Here is a 19,183-nt window from a genome sequence, read left to right as displayed (position 1 = left end):
GAGATGAATTGTATCTGTCACTTTCCCTTAACTGTTATAATATAATACTCCCCCTCCTGTTCCTAAAAATAACACGTTTTGGGAGTTCATTCTGTTCTGTGACAGTACTGTGGGGCAGCAAATAGTACTGTCTAATATCAGTGATGAAACAAAGCAATGGAATTGAGATTGAGATTCTGCATTGCATTTCATTGTTTGAGGAACTGGGAAATCTGCATTGCATTGCACTTGCAGCGCAGAAATTATAAATGATAAGGTTTACAGAGGATGAGGTGCATCGCTAGTGAGGTCAGACCAGGGAGAGCTGCATCTCGGAGCGGTTATCCTGCTCGACGACCTCGAGGAAGACGGGGTCGACGACGATGTGGCTGTCGATGCGGACGGAGAAGCGGCGCGACCAGAGCAGCACGGCGGCCTCGCCGACGATCTCCAGCTGGGCGTCCAGCTCCATGTGCCGGCGCGCGACGTCGGCGAGGATGGCCCGCGCGTGGTGCGCCATCTCCAGGGCGTCGAGCCGGGCCGGGAGGTGGAGCAGGCGGCACGAGGTGGCCGGCTGCCCGCCGGCGTCGAGCTGAGCGGTGCCGAGGCACGCGCCGCCGTAGAGGATGGAGACGGTGGAGGCGCCGTAGCGCACGGGCACCACGTTGGGGTTGGTGGCGTGGACGGTGAGGGTGAGCCCGATGTCCAGCGCCGCCGGCGGCCGGAAGTGGAAGGTGGACAGGCCGATGGAGATGAGCTCGAAGCTCGGGTCCCTCGGCCGGCACACCAGCACGCCCGCCGCCGCCGCCGTCGTGGCGGCGCCCGCCAGGGCCGCGCCCCAGCTCCAGCCTCGGTGGTGGGAAGTCCTCGACGGCGCGGATGACGAGATGCCCATGATTGGGAAGCTCTGGATTTGGTCGCCTTCCATGAGCCCGGCGCCGTTTTTGGCTCTGGCTTCTCTCTCTCTCTTTTTTTTCTCCTTTTTTTTAATGCTTTTGAGCTGGTACGAATCAGGCTCTTGGCGTGGCCGGTTTTGTCACGATGGGATACGGGAATGGACGGCTAGATCGACCTCTCGCCGATCTCGAAGTTCTGACTGTTACGTGAGTGTGTACTAATCAGCAGGACACAAAATATATATGCTGTAAAAATACATTTCTGAATTCTTATACTCCCCAGACATACAGATCCTGAGATTCTGATTGCTGCGACATTTCATAGAATTACTAACTACCAGAAACAAGGAGACATACATTTCTGAATTTTTACTTCTTTCTTCTACGGTCTCAACAAGAGACACTGTCTCAGCTGCAGTGAACAGAAATTACACCTGACTGCATCTAGGATTCACCATTTCCAAGTAAAAAAATATGATCTACAACCCTCAAAGTACACACATGAACACTCGAGACAAGTTGACACAGGAATGACGGAAAGCAACCGCGGTTCTCAAGCGGCATATGTGGCTCTCAGGTACTCTACAATGCTTGCGCTTTCGAACATCTTCACTCCAGTGTTAGGATCCTCGATATAAGGCGCCTGCGAAGACAGTAAGAGTTAAATCGCATTGCAGCTACAATAACTAGTATGTAGAAATTTTAGTAACAAAGCCATAAATAGAAATGATGCAAACCTGGAAAAGACCGTATTTCTTGAAAAAGTCCTGCCGCTTGGGACTGCCACGTGCAATGCTGTAGAAAAAGCTTGTTGTTACTTACATTATTATGTCAAGCAACAAATATGAACATTTAGCTGCTATACTAATGATCCAGCAACTTAAAATGTTATAAAAGAGTTCTGAACTGCTATTATGTCATTGATGGCATACATAATATTCAGCTACTTCTTTACCAGTGCAATGCTATACTAATGATACTACTAAATTATACAAGTTCTATGTGCCGTTATAATGTTCTGATGGAGTGATGGTACAATATTCAACTATTTGTTAACGGATGTAATCCAAAGTTTGAAGCACTCAAATACCTGTGTAGCAAGTGTGGTAACTCCAATTCGACAAGGGTCTCACGTGCTATTTTACAGAAAGGAGATCCCTGATGATAAAGCATGCAATGGTCAGATCCTGGAAATGGTAATATACTAAGGCAAACAGCAAATAATGAACTCATTGCTGTGAATGATCAGAGATAGTGAGGATTCAGACCTCGTATGCCCATATCTCTATTGGCTGGGCTGGAAGCTTTGCAGGAGAGTAGGAAGATCCCTGCAACCAAATATGGTTTGAGCAAAACTTTCAGAGGATTACATGGAATAAACAAGTGTAAATTGTATGTTGGAGATTTACCCTCCCGCTACGCCCACTCATAGCCAGACCTGCCGTTATTGTCTACAAAATAAATAATACAAAGTTATGCAAACTGCACAACTGAATGTTAACTAACAATAAAAAATATTACTGCCCCGAATTATAGTTAGGTACTTACTGTCAATAGACCAAGCTTTAGCATAATCGGAACACTTCCATCACCTGAAAAGCAAGTGCAAGTGAAGGGCTAAGAGCAAGCTTGTAAGGCAGGTAAGGTATGTATGGTAAAGCAAACAAAGGAATACAAACCATAGGTTTTTGCCAGGTAAGTTATGATGGCATCTGATTCATACATGGCAACCCCTGTGTTTGGATCCACCTGCAACATAAGAGTGATTTTGCTTCCATCACGCATTATTCATTCCGAACAAGGGAGCAGAACCTCACTAATTTTGTTTAGTAATGAAGAACCAAGCATTTCAATATGGAAAAATCAAATCTTGCTCAGGAATATGGTTAATGGTAAGTCTACTGTGATCATGTCAAATCTCAAAATCAATTTTCAATGATTTGTAGAACCGGAAACCTCACGATCAAGTATGACCTAAAAAACTACAGAATTTGTGAGGATGCTTCGCATACCATGTAAGGAAACTGTTGCTTTCCACCCATCTCTTTAACCTTTGGACGGAAGGTTGGGCCGCCTTTAGGACACGGGTAATATAAAACATCAAGATCCAGGACAGATACCATCTCTCTCACCTGCAAAATTTACACGGCAACTATAAACACCAATGTTGATCATACATGAAGAGTGAACAGTGCATAACACAGATACAGTGAACCAAAAGTATTCACCTTTCGACAAAACGGACAGCTGAGGTTTTAGCCAGAATGCACCCACAATCAAAGGAAAACAAATACTAAAAATCAGTTTGAGCATTCAGCAGAAAACATTAGGGTTTGACACAAAAACTAGATGAAAACCACTTTAAATCTCAGTGGAAAGATCATCCTTACCCTTCAAACTCGTATATTTCGATAGGCTTTGTTGGTCGAGGACACTGCCCCACCTTTGATGTTTCTTTCACCTTTCGACCTAAAACAAGAAACACATGTAGTTGGGTACTACTAATACTTTAAACTGAAGTTCAAAAATGTTACTGGACTACGGTCCCACCTAACCAAACAGTGGGAATTAGAGAAGGTGTTCACCTTGGAACTCCAAAGCATACTGATCTGGTGGTATCTGGTCAGCATCAACAAGTGACACTCCATATCTGCACATCGTAGGCACATTTGAATCAAACAAAACCCACCTAAATTTCCCAAGCACATGGAAGAGGCGATGGAATACAAATAGTAGCTCCCAAGGTAAAGTAAAGACACGATTTGTTCGACAATTAAAGTAACATGACATTGCTAGCTAGTCAATGAAGTGGGGTAGCAATATATTCATGGGTGTAGCAGCTCAGCTGCAAACATACATACTCCACCATGTTCATGGGAGTACTTGACTAGCACATAAGCGTTGCCGATTCCCATCAAAGTGGAAGAGAGCAACTCAATTTCAATCGGGGTGCTCAATTTGGTTGTTGGAATGAAGTGGGTTGTATGTTGTCATTAGTACGTAGTCCAATTTGGACGGGGAGAGAGAGAGTGATTGAAAGGGGAGGGATTACCCTAGGACGAAGACGCCGGTGCCGAGGCGGAAGGGCAAGGCGAGGGCGGCGCCGGCGATGTTGCTCGACTGTCCGGGCTTGACCTCGAACCGCTTGGGCACGGGAGGCGTGAACCCGGCGGGCGGCGCCGGCGCGCTGGAGGTGGAGGTGGTGGCGGCGGTGGTGTCGTCGAGCTGCGCGGCGACCCTGAGAGTGGACGACGCCGCACGGGTCCTCCGGGTGGTGGCGGCAGGGGCGGCGCGGGAGGAGAGGAGCGGAGGGAGCCGTAGCGCGGCGGCCATGGATGGATCCCGGGCGCGCGCGCGGAGGGAGCGGGAGGAGGACGAGTGGACAACGAGTGGAGTGGAGTCCTCTGCAGTGACAGGAGAGGAGGAAAAGATACAGTACCACGGAAATTGTTTGCTTGCTTGCGAATTTGCGATCGATGGAGCAGAGCGATCTGCCAAACTGTGACGCTCCTGTACTCGAGCAACGATTGATGCCTCTCGCTTGTTTCACGCATGTGCGCTGCGTTTTCCTCAGGACAAGTGTAGGGTCCCAAAGATTTGAATGTAGTGAGATACGATTGTACATCCACCCACTAGCAATAGGGTAGTGCTAGTAATCATCGGAATTCCCTCCGTGGCAGTCGACCGCGCCCGCGGTCGAATCTTCCGCGCGAAGCGCTCCCGCCGTCCCTCAGATTTCTTGTCGTTTTGCATTTTAATTCCCAACCAGACCATGTACGCACCGTGCACCTTGCATGCATGTGGGCCACCGTGTTGCTAGCTGGTGGATGCCCCTGACGGACCTGGCCGAGCATGCGCGCTGCCAGAACTGATCCTTCGCATGCTCAGCTCACTTACTGAACCGATTAATTCACTCTCCTACTCCCTACAATTCCCTTTTTATTTTTGCAACAAAAATATTTAACTCCCTCGAACTCCTTTTTATTAATTCCCTTTATTATTTTCTATTTTCTCTTTTCTTTTTATTTTTGTTCCGTTTTCTTGTTATTTTTTTTATCAAAACTTTGGGGCTCACCTCTTTTCTATTCCCTTTTTACAATTCCCTTTATATAGTTATTTTTGTGCTTTTTACTAGGTTTTCTTTTACAATTCCCTTTCTACAATTCCCTTTTTAAAATAATTTTATATTTTGATTGTTATGTTATTTGTATCACAATTCATATTATTTAGACTATATTATATTTTTAATTCCCTTTTTCGGGCTAGTGAGTTTTATGGGGGAAATAACGGGTGGGGAAACCACTTGCAACTCAAATAAACTACCACTTGCAACTTAAATAAGCTACTACTTTTCACTAAAATTAAGTACCATTTTTATCAAGGTTATTAATTTTTCAAATAAAATTAGCTTTTTCCGGGTCGATAACTTTTCATATTTTACCATTGATAAATAATGGTCAGAGCGGTTGATAAATTGTGAGCTAAATTTTTTCCCATAATATTCTCAATTAAATTATTTTTCATGTTGATAACTTTTCACATTTACCATTGATAAATAACGGACGGAGGGGTTGATAAATTGTGAGCTAAAATGCTTCTAAAATATTCTAAATGAAATTAACTTTTTAGGCTGATAACTCTTCACTTTTGCCATTGCTAAATAACGAATAGAGGGGTTGATAAGTTATGAGCTTAAAATGTTCCAAAAAGTATTATAAATAAAATTATTTTTTTGATCGATAATTTTTCAGATTTACCGTTGATAAATACTGGACAAAGCGGTTAATAAATTGTGAGTTAAAAATGTTTCCATAATATTCTAAATTAAATTAGTTTTTGGATTGATAACCTTTTCACATTTGCCGTTGATAAATAACGTGCAGGGGGCTTGATAAATTTGAGAGCTAAAAATATCCCAAATTTATTCTAAATAAAATTAGTTTTTCGGGTCGATAACTTTTCATATTTACCGTTGATAAATGGGTTTGATAAATTGTGAGCTAAAAATGTCGCTAAAATATTCTAATTAGCTTTTTCGGGTAGATAACTTTTTGCATTTACCATTGATAAATAACCGCTGGAGGGGTTGATAAACTGTTTCTAATTTTTTTTAAAATAAATTAACTTTTTGGGTTGATAACTCTTCCCATTTACTATTGCTAAATAATGAACATAGGGGTTGATAAATTATAAGCTCAAAATATTTCCAAAAATTCTAAATAAAATTAGCTTTTTGGGTCGATAATTTTTCATATTTATCTTTGATAAATAATGGGCAGATCGGTTGATAAATTGTGACCTAAAAATATTCTAATAATATTCTAAATTAAATTAGCTTGTTTGGATCGATAACTTTTCACATTTACCAATGATAAATAATGGGTGAAGAGGTTGATAAATTGTGAGCTAAAGAAGTCGTCTAAATATTCTTTTGAATCGATTACTTTTTACATTTACCATTGATAATTAACGGGTAGATGGGTTGATAAATTGTGAGCTGAAAAAACCGCTTAAATATTACAAATAAAATTTAGCACTTCTCGATAAATTTTTACATTTACCGTTGATAAATAACGGGTAGAGAGTTTGATAAATTATGATCTAAAAACCGCTAAAATATTTTAAATGAAATTTGGCTTTTCAATTTGCACAGGGGTAGAGGTTTCTATAGAGTCAGTACAAAAACAAGTCCGTCTCCGGTATGTACACGAAGCAATCAGGTATTTGGTGGTTAGCCCGAGCTGTGCCGCGTGCTATCCCAGGTGGTCGCGGGTTCGACTCCCCGGGGCAGCAAATATTGTTTTTGGGTAGCCCGCGGAAAGGGAATGATTATAGACGAAAAAGGAAAGGCGGGGAATAGTTAGGAGCCCGAAAATGGATTGTCGGAAATCGATCGCTGGGACGCCTCGGAGCGGTCGACCGCCAACTAGGGCGGCCCGTAATCATCACCGCCAGTATATTTTCCTCCTAGCCTCCTAACCCACAACGCGACACGTGTTTTATTTGTGCTAAAATCTTAGATTTGCTTCGTTGTAGTAAAAACTGACGCTCTTGCTTCACTGAAGCAAAAACAAAAAAAAACTCTACCTAAATCTATCTATATCTATATCTATACCTAATAATAAAGAAAATAGTGTTTCCGTGGCTTGGTTCGTTCGTCCGTCCGTCTCCAGCCTAGATTTGTTCGTCCCAGCCAGCCCAAATCATCACCGTGGCCTAAAGGAGACCGGCTCAAACTCCACGACCGAGCCAGCATCGTATTGCCTTCTCCCAGCTATATAATAGCAATCATTGTTTGCCATCGATTAGATCGGAACTTACGAACGAAACCGAGCGTACATTAACAGCTACGCGAGCTAGCAATTCGACGAGAAATCAAGAAATAATGACGTCATGGGCGATATGAGCAATATGCCAAGACGACTCCAAGTCTCCAATGTGAGTCCGACCTCGCTGAGCAGGACGAAGTAATGCGGCTAGACTGCCGCCGGCGCTGCCGTCACTATCGGAGCTAGGTGCCAAACTCCGACCGCACGCTCAGACGAGACTCGACTGTACGCGTGGAAGCGGCCAGTCAGCCATCTCCATTGTCGATCCCAATTTCCAAAGGGCACTGAGGTAGCGGATATGATGTCGCCGACACAGTCAGTGGTGAGGACGGGCGTGGCCGGGTGCGAGGCGTGCATGGAGAGCAAGTCCGTGTAGAACCTATCAGCAAGACTTGCTGGTGGCGCTGACGCTATGGAGATTGCAGGCGATGCGGAGAGGGGTGAGCAGACCAGCGCATTGTGCTTCTGTTGAAGCTTTCGTCAAGGTAATTGATGCAACCTGAGAAGTGTGCGTTGTACCGACGAATTGGCCCCGACAGAGTGCCTCGCCTGAATCTCTCCAGCCAGGAGAGGAGCAGATGAAATCCTCTGTTCTTTCCATGCTACAGGTGTAGCGCTCGGTGATGGATGAGATATTTTTGGCGAAAGAGGTCAGCTTCTGCAGGATCTCATTAATGACGGAGGTCAGCAAGAGCGGATGTCCTACTTATACTTTTGCATGGTCTCGCCTGGAGCTTCTGCTGCACTTTTCGATGCTAAAATCACTTTTGCGTAGCAAAGACTGAACCTTTCGCAGACAATTTACATACACTATGTTTGTGGTTGCAGCGTACGTAATCATGATTCACTATCCATGTTTGCAAAATCATATCGTATTTCTGCAGTCCGAACTTATTTTTTAGGCATTGTAGAACTTTTCATTAGACATGTAGGCATCTGAGCCCATTATTATGGTCAGAAAATCGCTGGTGTCCAGAAAAGCCGCGCCATTGCAACGGAGCCCGAGATTGAATTGAACGGTTTTGAGACGTGTCAACCTAGCTAATCTATATTGGGCCGTGGGTTAAAACTTACAAACTTGGAGACCGTGCTAAACCATATACTTGTACTTTTTGTGCATCTGCGATATTGAATTTTCCTTTCCTGTTGCAACCCATAAAAAACTGATTTCCGTAGTATAATTCTTCGTGGAAAAAAAAATGTTTAATCAAAACTAACCCGTAGCAACGCACGGGCAAATATCCTAGTACCTAATAATAAAGGAGCTAAGGTTTCTGCCAAAATTTTCGTCCAACTTTTTTTTGGACGGTTTTACCCTCCCACCAAACTACATAATACATCAAATACTAACATTTTTGGGAGAGAAACCCGGCTTGGTGAGCGTGATGTCGTGGAAGACCTCGAGGGCATCATATCGTCGCTCCGGCCGAGGATACGCCCGGATCGCGCCACGCGGAGGCGGCTCACCCGTAGGTCTTGTTTACTTCTAGGGTATTTATGGGGATGCGAGGGGATTATTTCGTATCCCGAAAAATCCCCACTAGTCCGTTTACTTCTCCGGTTTTGAACGACATAATCCCGAGATATCCCCTCCCATCCCCACATTTTTTGCCTAAATTAAAAACTCTCCATCATACTAGTGTATTTTTGGGGAAGGGTATTGGGGGATTGGGTGAACACCAAATCCCCTCCAATCCTCATACCCATTGGAAAGAAAAATACAAGAGAAGTAAACAAGGCCGTAGGGTGGAGGAGCGACCAGACGGGGAGATGGTGGCCGTCGGGGTCAGGGGGTGGGGGCGGCAGACGTAGTCGATCCCGGGGGCGACGCAGCCCCGGGGGAGTCCACGGATGTCGCCGCAGGAGCCTGTCTAGGGGCGGTGGCGCTTGGCCTGGACGGCAGCAGCGCGTGGCTTGGGAAACGGCGGCGTTGGGTGGGGGAAGATGCCACGAGCTCTCCCATGGCCAGCGCTCGGAAAATGCCAGAGAAAACGAGTGGTGGGGAAAAGGATAAGACGGAGCGTCGGTGGTGTGGGCCCGCAGGAGCGGCGCGTTGAAGAGACGCAAGGTGCGCTGTGATGTTGTTTGACCCGGACCATGGATTACCTCGGCCAAGCATTCTCCTAAGCTGATTAGTGTGGACTGCCGATAGACTTTCCTACACCGGGGCCTAACACAAAAATACGGGACATATACTAAGAGCATTTTCAATAAAGGGTATAAAATTTGGTGTTGTAAAATTCGTCGCAACGCTTGCGACGCCAGCGCGAGCTACACCTTGTGTTGTAAACCGTCACGATCAAAATGCAGCGCCGAAATTATCCTTTTGCAGATGCGCTAAAATGCCGCATCAAAAACAACATTTTCACGTAATTACATACTTAATAGATCAAAGCAATGTAAAAATAAACTGGAAATATAAATATATTGCAACAACCAAATTTATTTAAAAACTAGATTAAACTACTCGGAATTCCAATCGAAGTCGGAGAAGCTCGGTGTTGTTGATGACCCACTCGAAGGAGGAGGAAGAAGAGTCGATGGTGATCATCGACGGGCCAGCGCCATTCTTCTTCTCCTTGCTCCTCGCGGCCTTATCCCCCTTCTCCTTCGACGCCGCCTGCTTCACCCTCCTCTCCTCCTGGTCTGCCTTCCGCGCCGCCTTCGCCTCTTCCTTCTTGGCGTAGAAGGCTTCCATCGCGGCCATGTCCTCCGTGAAACGGTAGCCGGAGCTCGAGCGGCGGCAGGGAGACATCACGTCGGCGTGGAGGCGGAGCGGCGCGCGAGCGAGGTGGAGCGCAGCGGGAGCAGCGCACGGAGCGAGGTGGGGAGCGAAGCGGCATGTCGGTTTGTTGCGCGCATGCACCGTTTTATTGCACGCGCTCGAAGCGGCGCAGCAACTTTGGCACGTAGGATTGCACGATAGCGCGCTCGAGAAAAGTGATTTCTTTTTCGCGCCGGATTTGCCCTCCCACCAAATCACATACAACGCAGTGTGCCATTATACCCGTCAGTCATACCGGTTCGCTCATACAGTATATTTCCACCTTCGTTTTGCTTCCACCCTCTTGTTATGGGCCGCTAGACTGGCCAGGCCGGAAGCAGATAAAGGTTCTTTTTATTTTGACCAGTGCGTATACATCAGGAAATAGAAAGGACGATGAGCGTTGAAATAGTCCCACCTCGCTGGCACATATTGACTCCAACCAGTTTATATGCCTAAATTTTTTGGTTAATCCGAGCCGAATTGAAACAACAATCAGCAACAAATATAGGGACAACATAAAAGAATGTCACACTGGTGACATGCGGGAGCGGATTAAACGAAGAATCTCTACAGGTGGAAGAAGATTGGATGGATTTCCGTCTGGACATCCCGGCGCGAGCAGTTGCTTTGGGCAGCGCTGGAAGGCAGGAGGACGACCGTGCGTCGCGTGAGAGGGGCGGAGAGGACGAGGGGGAGCGGGGAGGCGGTGTGGCGGCGGATTTGGGGGGCCTCGCTCGCCATGTCCCAGGGACTCAGGGAGGCGCCGCGTCTCTGGGGATGGGACGACCGAGTGGGCGAGCCTGGGAGGATTAGCAAGATAGGTACTGGGCCGGCAAGTCCTTTAGAGAGGGTCTCCTTTTATTTTTAATCTCGCGACCGCTGATGCTGATACTGGTCTTCCTCCCAGTGTATAAAAAATCTAGATCTATCTCTGCTCCGAATATTGATTTGGTTTTGTGGCAGAAAAAAATATGTGACGTCTACTATCCAAGCAGATAATTTTACAAAATATAGAAAATGGTTTTTACTGTGCACACAACAAGTTGATATGCATACAAGATTTTATAATGCTTTTTCATTTTCATGTTTCTCTGGTTAAATGAAGCTAAGCTTGTTTGTACATGTGAAATATAATCTTTATTGAGACGTGCCGCCTGGCAGTCCACATCGTGCCGCTCGGCAATCCACAAACATCCGAGCTCGGCATATGTGGGGATTTCAAAAGTTCTTTTGCAGTTTCACGCCATAATTTTGCAACTGTGGTCGCTGTTCAGGGCTTTACCCACTAAATATTTTTGGAACATGCTGCTAGCAAATTAACTTGATAATACTGAACATTAATGGAGGTGTATGCAACTAGATAAATCACTTCAATGTCAGAACTGAAGATGCTAAGTTAAGCTTCGAACAATTTGTGAAACAGGAAAAATGATATCTCAATACACTGTCCTACCGGTTTTGACAAGCCACCCTTTTTTGACTATCATGTAAAGTTTGATTTTGTTTTTGTGTTCGGTAGAGGTGCGAATTAGGGACGACAAACTCCATGCTGGCAAGAGAGAGGAAGATTGAGGTATATATTAGTGACAAGTTGTTTCTCACCCTGATGAAATCTTCCCAGGAAAATGACATGATCGGCCGGGAGGAACTAACGGTGGCATTGGGGCGACGACACAATATCTCATGTTTTCTCCGTAGCGAAGCACGGGTATTGTCCTAGTATAATAGAAAAGATCCATCGGAGCACAGAGCTCGCCGGAGATTAGCAAGAGAGCTTGCTGGAGATATTGTAGCAAAAGTTTATGCTAAAGTAGTAGAACCACAAAATAATTGTAGCAAGACAATTATACTATTGTAGCATCGTGAACTACTCCTCGCCGGCACACCACCGGCAACATTTCAACTCCGGCTGGCAACACCTTCAATTTCTTGTAGCACCGCCACTGACTGATTTTTTTTCCGATAAAGGAGCATAGCCCCAGCCTCTGCATCAATAGATGCACACGGCTTGCTTTATTAAAACAATATCAAGTCACGACCAATTCATCATCACTTATTACAACCACGGAAGAGCTAAGGTCGATACAAGAATCAACCAACTAAAAATATGGCAAACAGAAAAGCTATGCATCTGCTATTCTATTAAGATGCCGCCACCCAGTAGTCTGGAAAAAGAAGTCCTGAGCAACTGCTAGCATCCGGTTGCATCCAATAACCATATCCTCCCGCTGGTCCATTGGGAGGAGTAAAACCCATTGTTGAATTGAGTGAGCAGCTCGCCGGATAACCTGCAAATAATTAGTTCCACTTTGTTTGTTAAAGATAATATCATTTCTAGTTCTCCAAATATCCTAACACAGAGCTGAAACACCCATCCTAATTTTCTGTTTGTCCTCTTTTCTCACCCCATTCAGCCATCTACCGAACATATTAGTAATATTAGCTGGCGGGGGAATGTTATAAATAAGGTACATCATACGCCAAATTATCTTCGCAAAAGGGCAATGAAGAAACAAATGGTTAACAGTTTCCTTAGAATCACAGAAACTACATTTTTGGCATCCTTTCCACTTCCGTTTAGCTAAATTATCCTTAGTTAAGAGCACTTTATTAATAGGAACCACATAAAAATTTTAATTTTCAAAGAAAATTTTAACTTCGATAGATATCTGCGAAGATAAATAGCATGTCCATTCATCCAATCAAGGTACATAGACTTGACTGAAAAAATGCCCGAATCTGTAAGCTTCCAAATAAACTTATCAGGCTCAGTTGTTAATTCGACTGTAATTAATCGTTTGCATAGATGTAACCATTGTACCCACTTATTATCATTCAAACCTATTCAAAAAGAAATACTAATAGGATCAGTAGCAAGCACAGTTGATACTAACACATTTTTATGTTGAACAATATTATATAGTGCCGGATATTGATGAGATAATGGCGTATCTCCCATCCACACATCCTCCCAGAACCTAACAGATGTTCCATCTCCTATTCTGAAATAACCTCTCTGGAAGAAATCGTCTTTAACATGCATGATACCCTTCCAAAAAGGAGAATCGGTTTGACCTCCACTTGTGCAAGTGTTTTGTTTTTAAGATACTTGTTACATAGAAGCTTGATAGCGTGTATGCACACGTCCGTTGGGAACCCCAAGAGGAAGGTGTGATGCGTATAGAAGCAAGTTTTCCCTCAGTAAGAAACCAAGGTTTATCGAACCAGTAGGAGCCAAGAAGCACGTTGAAGGTTGATGGCGGCGAAGTGTAGTGCGGCGCAACACCAGGGATTCCGGCGCCAACGTGGAACCTGCACAACACAACCAAAGTACTTTGCCCCAACGAAACAGTGAGGTTGTCAATCTCACCGGCTTGCTGTTAACAAAGGATTAGATGTATAGTGTGGATGATGATTGTTTGCAGAGAACAGTAGAACAAGTATTGCAGTAGATTGTATTCGATGTAAAAGAATGGACCGGGGTCCACAGTTCACTAGAGGTGTCTCTCCCATAAGATCAATAGCATGTTGGGTGAACAAATTACAGTTGGGCAATTGACAAATAGAGAAGGCATGACAATGCACATACATGACATGATGAGTATTGTGAGATTTAATTGGGCATTACGACAAAGTACATAGACCGCTATCCAGCATGCATCTATGCCTAAAAACTCCACTTTCAGGTTATCATCCGAACCCCTTCCAGTATTAAGTTGCAAACAACAGACAATTGCATTAAGTATGGTGCATAATGTAATCAATAACTACATCCTCGGACATAGCATCAATGTTTTGTTCCTAGTGGCAACAGCACATCCACAACCTTAGAACTTTCTGTCACTGTCCCAGATTTAATGGAGGCATGAACCCACTATCGAGCATAAATACTCCCTCTTGGAGTTAAGAGCAAAAACTTGGCCAGAGCCTCTACTAATAACGGAGAGCATGCAAGATCATAAACAACACATAGGTAATAGATTGATAATCAACATAACATAGTATTCTCTATCCATCGGATCCCAACAAACGCACATGTAGCTTTACAGATAGATGATCTTGATCATGATAGGCAGCTCACAAGATCAGACAATGATAGCACAATGAGGAGAAGACAACCATCTAGCTACTGCTATGGACCCATAGTCCAGGGGTGAACTACTCACACATCAATCCGGAGGCGACCATGGCGGTGAAGAGTCCTCTGGGAGATGATTCCCCTCTCCGGCAGGGTGCCGGAGGCAATCTCCTGAATCCCCCGAGATGGGATTGGCGGCGGCGGCGTCTCTGGAAGGTTTTCCGTATCGTGGCTCTCGGTACTGGGGGTTTCGCGACGAAGGCGTTAAGTAGGCGGAAGGGCAGAGTCTGTAGGATAACGTTGCATAGAAAACAAAAAATTTCCTACCGTGAACACGAAATCCAAGCCAAGATGCAATCTAGAAGACGGTAGCAACGAGGGGATTATCGAGTCTCACCCTTGAAGAGATTCCAAAGCCTACAAGATGAGGCTCTTGTTGCTGCAGACGTTCACTTGCCGCTTGCAAAAGCGCGTAGAAGATCTTGATCACGTCGCCACGAACGGGCAGCACCTCCGTACTCGGTCACACGTTCGGTTGTTGATGAAGACGACGTCCACCTCCCGTTCCAGCGGGCAGCGGAAGTAGTAGCTCCTCTTGAATCCGGCAGCACGACGGCGTGGTGTCGGTGGTGGTGGAGAAATCCGGCGGAGCTTCGCTAAGCGTGCGGGATGTGGTGGAGGAGAGAGGGCCGCTAGGGTTTGGGAGAGGGGGGCGCCGGCCACTAAGGGGTGCGGCCACCTTGTGGTCTTAGGGTGGCCGGCCCCCTCCCCTTGGCCCCTCATTATATAGGTGGAACCCCAAGTGTTGGTCTCCAAGTCTTCGAATAAGACCCGAACCAAAAACCTTCCATATGCTGGGGAAACCTACCCAAGCTAGGACTCCCACTAGAGGTGGGAGTTCCACCTCCCATATGGGGGGGGGGGGTGGCCGGCCCCCTAAGGGGGAGTCCACTTGGGACTCCACCCCCACTAGGGTTGGCCGGTGATACGTCTCCGACGTATCGATAATTTCTTATGTTCCATGCCACATTATTGATGTTATCTACATGTTTTATGCACACTTTATGTCATATTCGTGCATTTTCTGGAACTAACCTATTAACAAGATGCCGAAGTGCCAGTTCCTGTTTTCTGCTGTTTTTGGTTTCGGAAATCCTAGTAACGAAATATTCTCGGAATTGGACGAAATCAACGCCCAGGTTCCTATTTTCACCGGAAGCATCCAAAACACACGAGAAGGACCAGAGGGGGGGGGGCACAGGCCCACCAAACCCTAGGCCGGCGCGGCCAGGGGGGGCCCGCGCCACCCTATGGTGTGGGCACCCCTTCGACCCTCCTGCGCCGCCTCTTCGCCTATTTAAAGCATCCATCGCGAAAACCCTGATACGTTCGACGAAACCCACAGAAACCTTCCAGAGCCGCCGCCATCGCGAGGCCAAGATCTGGGGGACAGGAGTCTCTGTTCCGGCACGCCGCCGGAACGGGGAAGTGCCCCCGGAAGGCTCCTCCATCGACACCGCTGCCATCTCCACCACCATCTTCATCACCACTGCTGCTCCCATGAGGAGGGAGTAGTTCTCCATCGAGGCTCGGGGCTGTACCGGTAGCTATGTGGTTCATCTCTCTCCTATGTACTTCAATACAATAATCTCATGAGCTGCCTTACATGATTGAGATTCATATGATGATGCTTGTAATCTAGATGTCGTTATGCTAGTCAAGTGAATTTTACTTATGTGATCTCCGGTGACATAGGCATCCCCAATGGGCCTGCCAAAGATAGTACCCGGGGTTTACTGAAGGCCCACTACTCGAAGAATAAGAAGACTCGGAAGCCCAAAGATATTATTAAGGAAAGCTAGAGTTGTAATAGGAAGTGTTGTATGTAATCTTGCGGGATGAGTTAGAAACCTCCACGGACTCTGTAACTTGTACAATACGAATCCCTCGGCTCCGCCTCATATATAAGGGGGAGTCGAGGGACGATAAAGATCATCGAATCATTGTTAACAAACCCTAGTTTTATTTCGTCGAGTACTTTTCGGCTGAAACCTTCGAGATCTACTTGCCCTCTACATCCAACGAAACCCTAGTCTACTACTTGTAGGCATTGACAAGTTAATACCTTGTCAATTGGCGCCGTCTGTGGGGTTTAGAGGCGACAAGGAGCTGACCTCGATGGCACGCTCAGAATCATCGACTTCATCGGCAGCAAGCAACATCATGGATAGAGGTAAACAGATCGAAACTGGTCTCGTTGATTTTGTACCTCACCCGCCCTCCCGTTTGGATGCATATACATATCCGGAGGAGCCCATGGAGATGACGTTCGGGAGTTTCCACTTTCGCGTCGGGAAGGAAGGAAGTTATCGTCTCGAAATTCCAACCTTCCCGAGGTTTCCTGTGGAGCATACCGAATCTTCAAGCTCGGCATCATCAATCGAGTCAGGCGACGAAGAAACCTCTTCGCCACGCTTCGTCAGCACCAAGGCAAGCGAAAAACTCGCCAAGATCTTCAGCGACATGTCTTTCGAATCGTCTGCGGACTCCTATATAAGCAGTGATTCCGAAAGCGTCGACAGTTTCGACTTCATCGACAAATCTATCATCATTGGAAAGGTCTTCACCAATCTCTATGATGGTGTCACCGAATCCAGCAAGACGCAGAATTCTAAATATCATCAAATCTACGTCATCGGAGAAGCAAGTCGCGATCAGGATGAAACGTCGGAGGCTTTCGACGATCTGGGAAATCCATACGTCGATCCCTCTGACTTAAGGCGAGGATTGGGCAACAAATACGCTGGGCCTACACCACGTATGAATGTTCAGTTGCCACAAGCAGCATGGGATAGAGCCGCAAGAGCTATGGATGGTTCAGAACCAATGGCGACAACCGCCACGGTCGAGGAATTGCAGGCATACCAATATAGACTCGCTCGAGCTGGAAGGGAATTGGAAAAACAAACAGAGGTTCTGAATAAAAGAATGGAGGCAGCTTCAGCGTCAAGCAGGCGAAGGGCAGACCTCAGTCGACATTCAGGAACTTCAGGAGATAGTCACAGAGAAGCTCGGAACAGGGCAAGGTCAAGGTTGCAAAACATACCTGAAGCAGAAAGAGAGAATCTAGTCCAAAACCTCGACATGTCTTTCATGTCGATAGACACGAGAGGAAACATTATTCCCAAAACACCGGAAGCTGGGTACATGGTGACACAAGCCTTTATCCTCGCATCTAGACCACCTCCTGGAGATCCAAGGGAAGCACTGTATAATATGGCCATGGCAGGCGTTGGAGCCATGGGAACGGCGTTCGCATCGACGCCTCCAGAAGGATCAGCAAGGCAAAATAGTCCACGACCCGCGGTTGCGACGGCGGCTCCGAGAGAACAGGCGAAGCAAGGGACGCAGAAACCCAGGCAAGGGTAGACAGGGCACGACAACATAGAAGGGAACATCGACACTCTCCAGACTTAGCCGAAGAGGATATGTGCGGGTTACCATGTTTCACGAGAAGGGTCCGAAAAACTCGGGTGCCTTCAGGGTTTAAGCTACCCGATAATTTCAAAAAATTCGACGGATTGCAGGATCCTGAGGATTGGCTGGTAGATTACCTCGAGACAGTGAAACTAATTGGCGGCACAAGGGCAACGGCAATGCAGAGCATTCAGGTGCACTTGAGTGGAGCCGCAAGATCTTGGATAAAGAAGCTTCCAGTAGGTTCCATCGACAGCTGGACTGATTTTGAGGACATATTCATCAAAAAAATTCGGTCCACTTGCCAAAAGCCTGCAACACTCGAGGAGTTAAGATCATGTCGACAGAAACATGATGAATCAATGAGGAAGTATATCCAAAGGTGGAACATCATCAAAAACTCGGCAGAAAACATATCTGACGAGAGAGCCATAGACGCATTTGTGGCAGGAGTCCGACGAGGAGATTTCGTGGAGGATCTGGGGAGAACTAACCCAAAAACAGTATCAGCATTGATGGAGATAGCAAACAAATGGGCAGATGGCGAAGATGGGTGCACAATAAGCGACACGGGTCACCGAGAGGAGGACCGCGATCAAAATTACCGGGGCAAAGCGACGATTCTCTCGATTTTCGAGTTATGATCCACCTGGCCAAATTTCGGCTGGGTTTCGATCAGGCACTGGAGGAAACAACAGAGACAATTATCAGCGCAGCAGCGAACAACGAAGTGAGAACAGAGATGACTCGCGAAATAGCAGGCCAAACAACGGTTCTCGGTTTCAGAGGCCCTTTGTGACCCCTGAGGATATGATGAACGGTCCATGTCAGATGCACTTTTTCGTCGACAACAATGGGGTAAGGCAGTCAGGACACCTACAGAAAGATTGTCGGAACTTTCAAGCAATGATGAGGGTTGCCGCGCATGCGCACGCTCAGGCAGCAAGTCGAAATCCCCAAGGACCTAGGAGTGAGATCCATCTACCACCTCCTCCCGCAATTACGGAAGAAAATCGGCACCAGCTCAGGATAGCGGCAGCACCAGCACCACCACCATACGTCGACCCCAACTCCCATGGAGCGGTCTCGATGATTCAGAAAGGCAGGCCATCCAATAGAGCTCAGAAAGTAATCTCGCGGCAGGTGTTCATGGCAGAAAAGATGCCTCCACCAACAGTCGAGTATCTCAATTGGTCGGGACAAGACATTGGTTTCACAATTGCGGATCACCCGCAGCAAGTTCCTCGACCAGGGCAATCAGCACTGATTTTGCCCGCAGTAATTGCAGGATTCGACGTGTCTCGAGTTTTCATCGACGGGGGAAGCAGTCTAAACCTTATGTATGCAGATACACTAAGGAAAATGAACATATCCTTGGCGAACCTCAAACCAACGGACACGCGATTTCATGGTATCACACCAGATAAACCAAGTTACCCACTGGGAAGGATCAACCTCGACGTTCAGTTCGGCACTCGAGAGAATTATAGGATCGAAAGGTTGGAGTTCGAAGTCGTGGATTTCCCATCACAGTACCACGCTCTGTTGGGGCGCCCAGCATACGCCAGGTTTATGGCAGTACCACATTACACATACCTGCTGTGGAGGATGCCTGGACCCAAGGGGCCAATCACGATTAAAGGAAGTTTTTCGCTTG

General features: G+C 46.3%; 2 protein-coding genes across 2 annotated transcripts; both read right to left on the bottom strand.

Annotated features, from left to right (window-relative positions):
- Positions 1–144: 144 nt before the first annotated feature.
- LOC127315891 (uncharacterized) lies at positions 145–988 on the bottom strand. Its single transcript, XM_051346333.2, has one exon. It carries the CDS (start codon positions 905–907, stop codon positions 290–292), a length of 618 nt encoding a protein of 205 aa, XP_051202293.1. The 5' UTR covers positions 908–988; the 3' UTR covers positions 145–289.
- Positions 989–1,115: 127 nt separating this feature from the next.
- Positions 1,116–4,335, bottom strand: LOC127315890 (uncharacterized). Its single transcript, XM_051346332.2, has 12 exons — positions 3,928–4,335; positions 3,461–3,525; positions 3,266–3,344; positions 3,104–3,122; positions 2,888–3,007; positions 2,555–2,624; positions 2,424–2,467; positions 2,285–2,326; positions 2,144–2,203; positions 1,966–2,033; positions 1,613–1,670; positions 1,116–1,518 (listed from the first exon to the last, which is right to left on the bottom strand). Exons 1-12 carry the CDS (start codon positions 4,206–4,208, stop codon positions 1,429–1,431), a joined length of 996 nt encoding a protein of 331 aa, XP_051202292.1. The 5' UTR covers positions 4,209–4,335; the 3' UTR covers positions 1,116–1,428.
- Between the last annotated feature and the right edge of the window lie 14,848 nt (positions 4,336–19,183).

Source organism: Lolium perenne, chromosome 7, assembly GCF_019359855.2.
Source record: "Lolium perenne isolate Kyuss_39 chromosome 7, Kyuss_2.0, whole genome shotgun sequence".
In the NCBI taxonomy this organism is placed as follows: domain Eukaryota; kingdom Viridiplantae; phylum Streptophyta; class Magnoliopsida; order Poales; family Poaceae; genus Lolium; species Lolium perenne.
The sequence above is the reverse complement of the archived record's forward strand: the minus strand, read 5'-3'. Positions and strand labels throughout refer to the sequence as shown.

What these genes read in the sequence shown, in the direction of transcription:
- LOC127315890 (XM_051346332.2), bottom strand. Translation starts at nt 4,208, where the DNA reads ATGGCCGCCGCGCTACGGCTCCCTCCGCTCCTCTCCTCCCGCGCCGCC. An exon ending in TAAAGCTTGGTCTATTGACA is followed by an intron (nt 2,327 to 2,423) that starts GTAAGTACCTAA and finishes TTTATTTTGTAG; the next exon opens with ACAATAACGGCAGGTCTGGC. An exon ending in TTACCACACTTGCTACACAG is followed by an intron (nt 1,671 to 1,965) that starts GTATTTGAGTGC and finishes CTTTTTCTACAG; the next exon opens with CATTGCACGTGGCAGTCCCA.
- LOC127315891 (XM_051346333.2), bottom strand. Translation starts at nt 907, where the DNA reads ATGGAAGGCGACCAAATCCAGAGCTTCCCAATCATGGGCATCTCGTCA.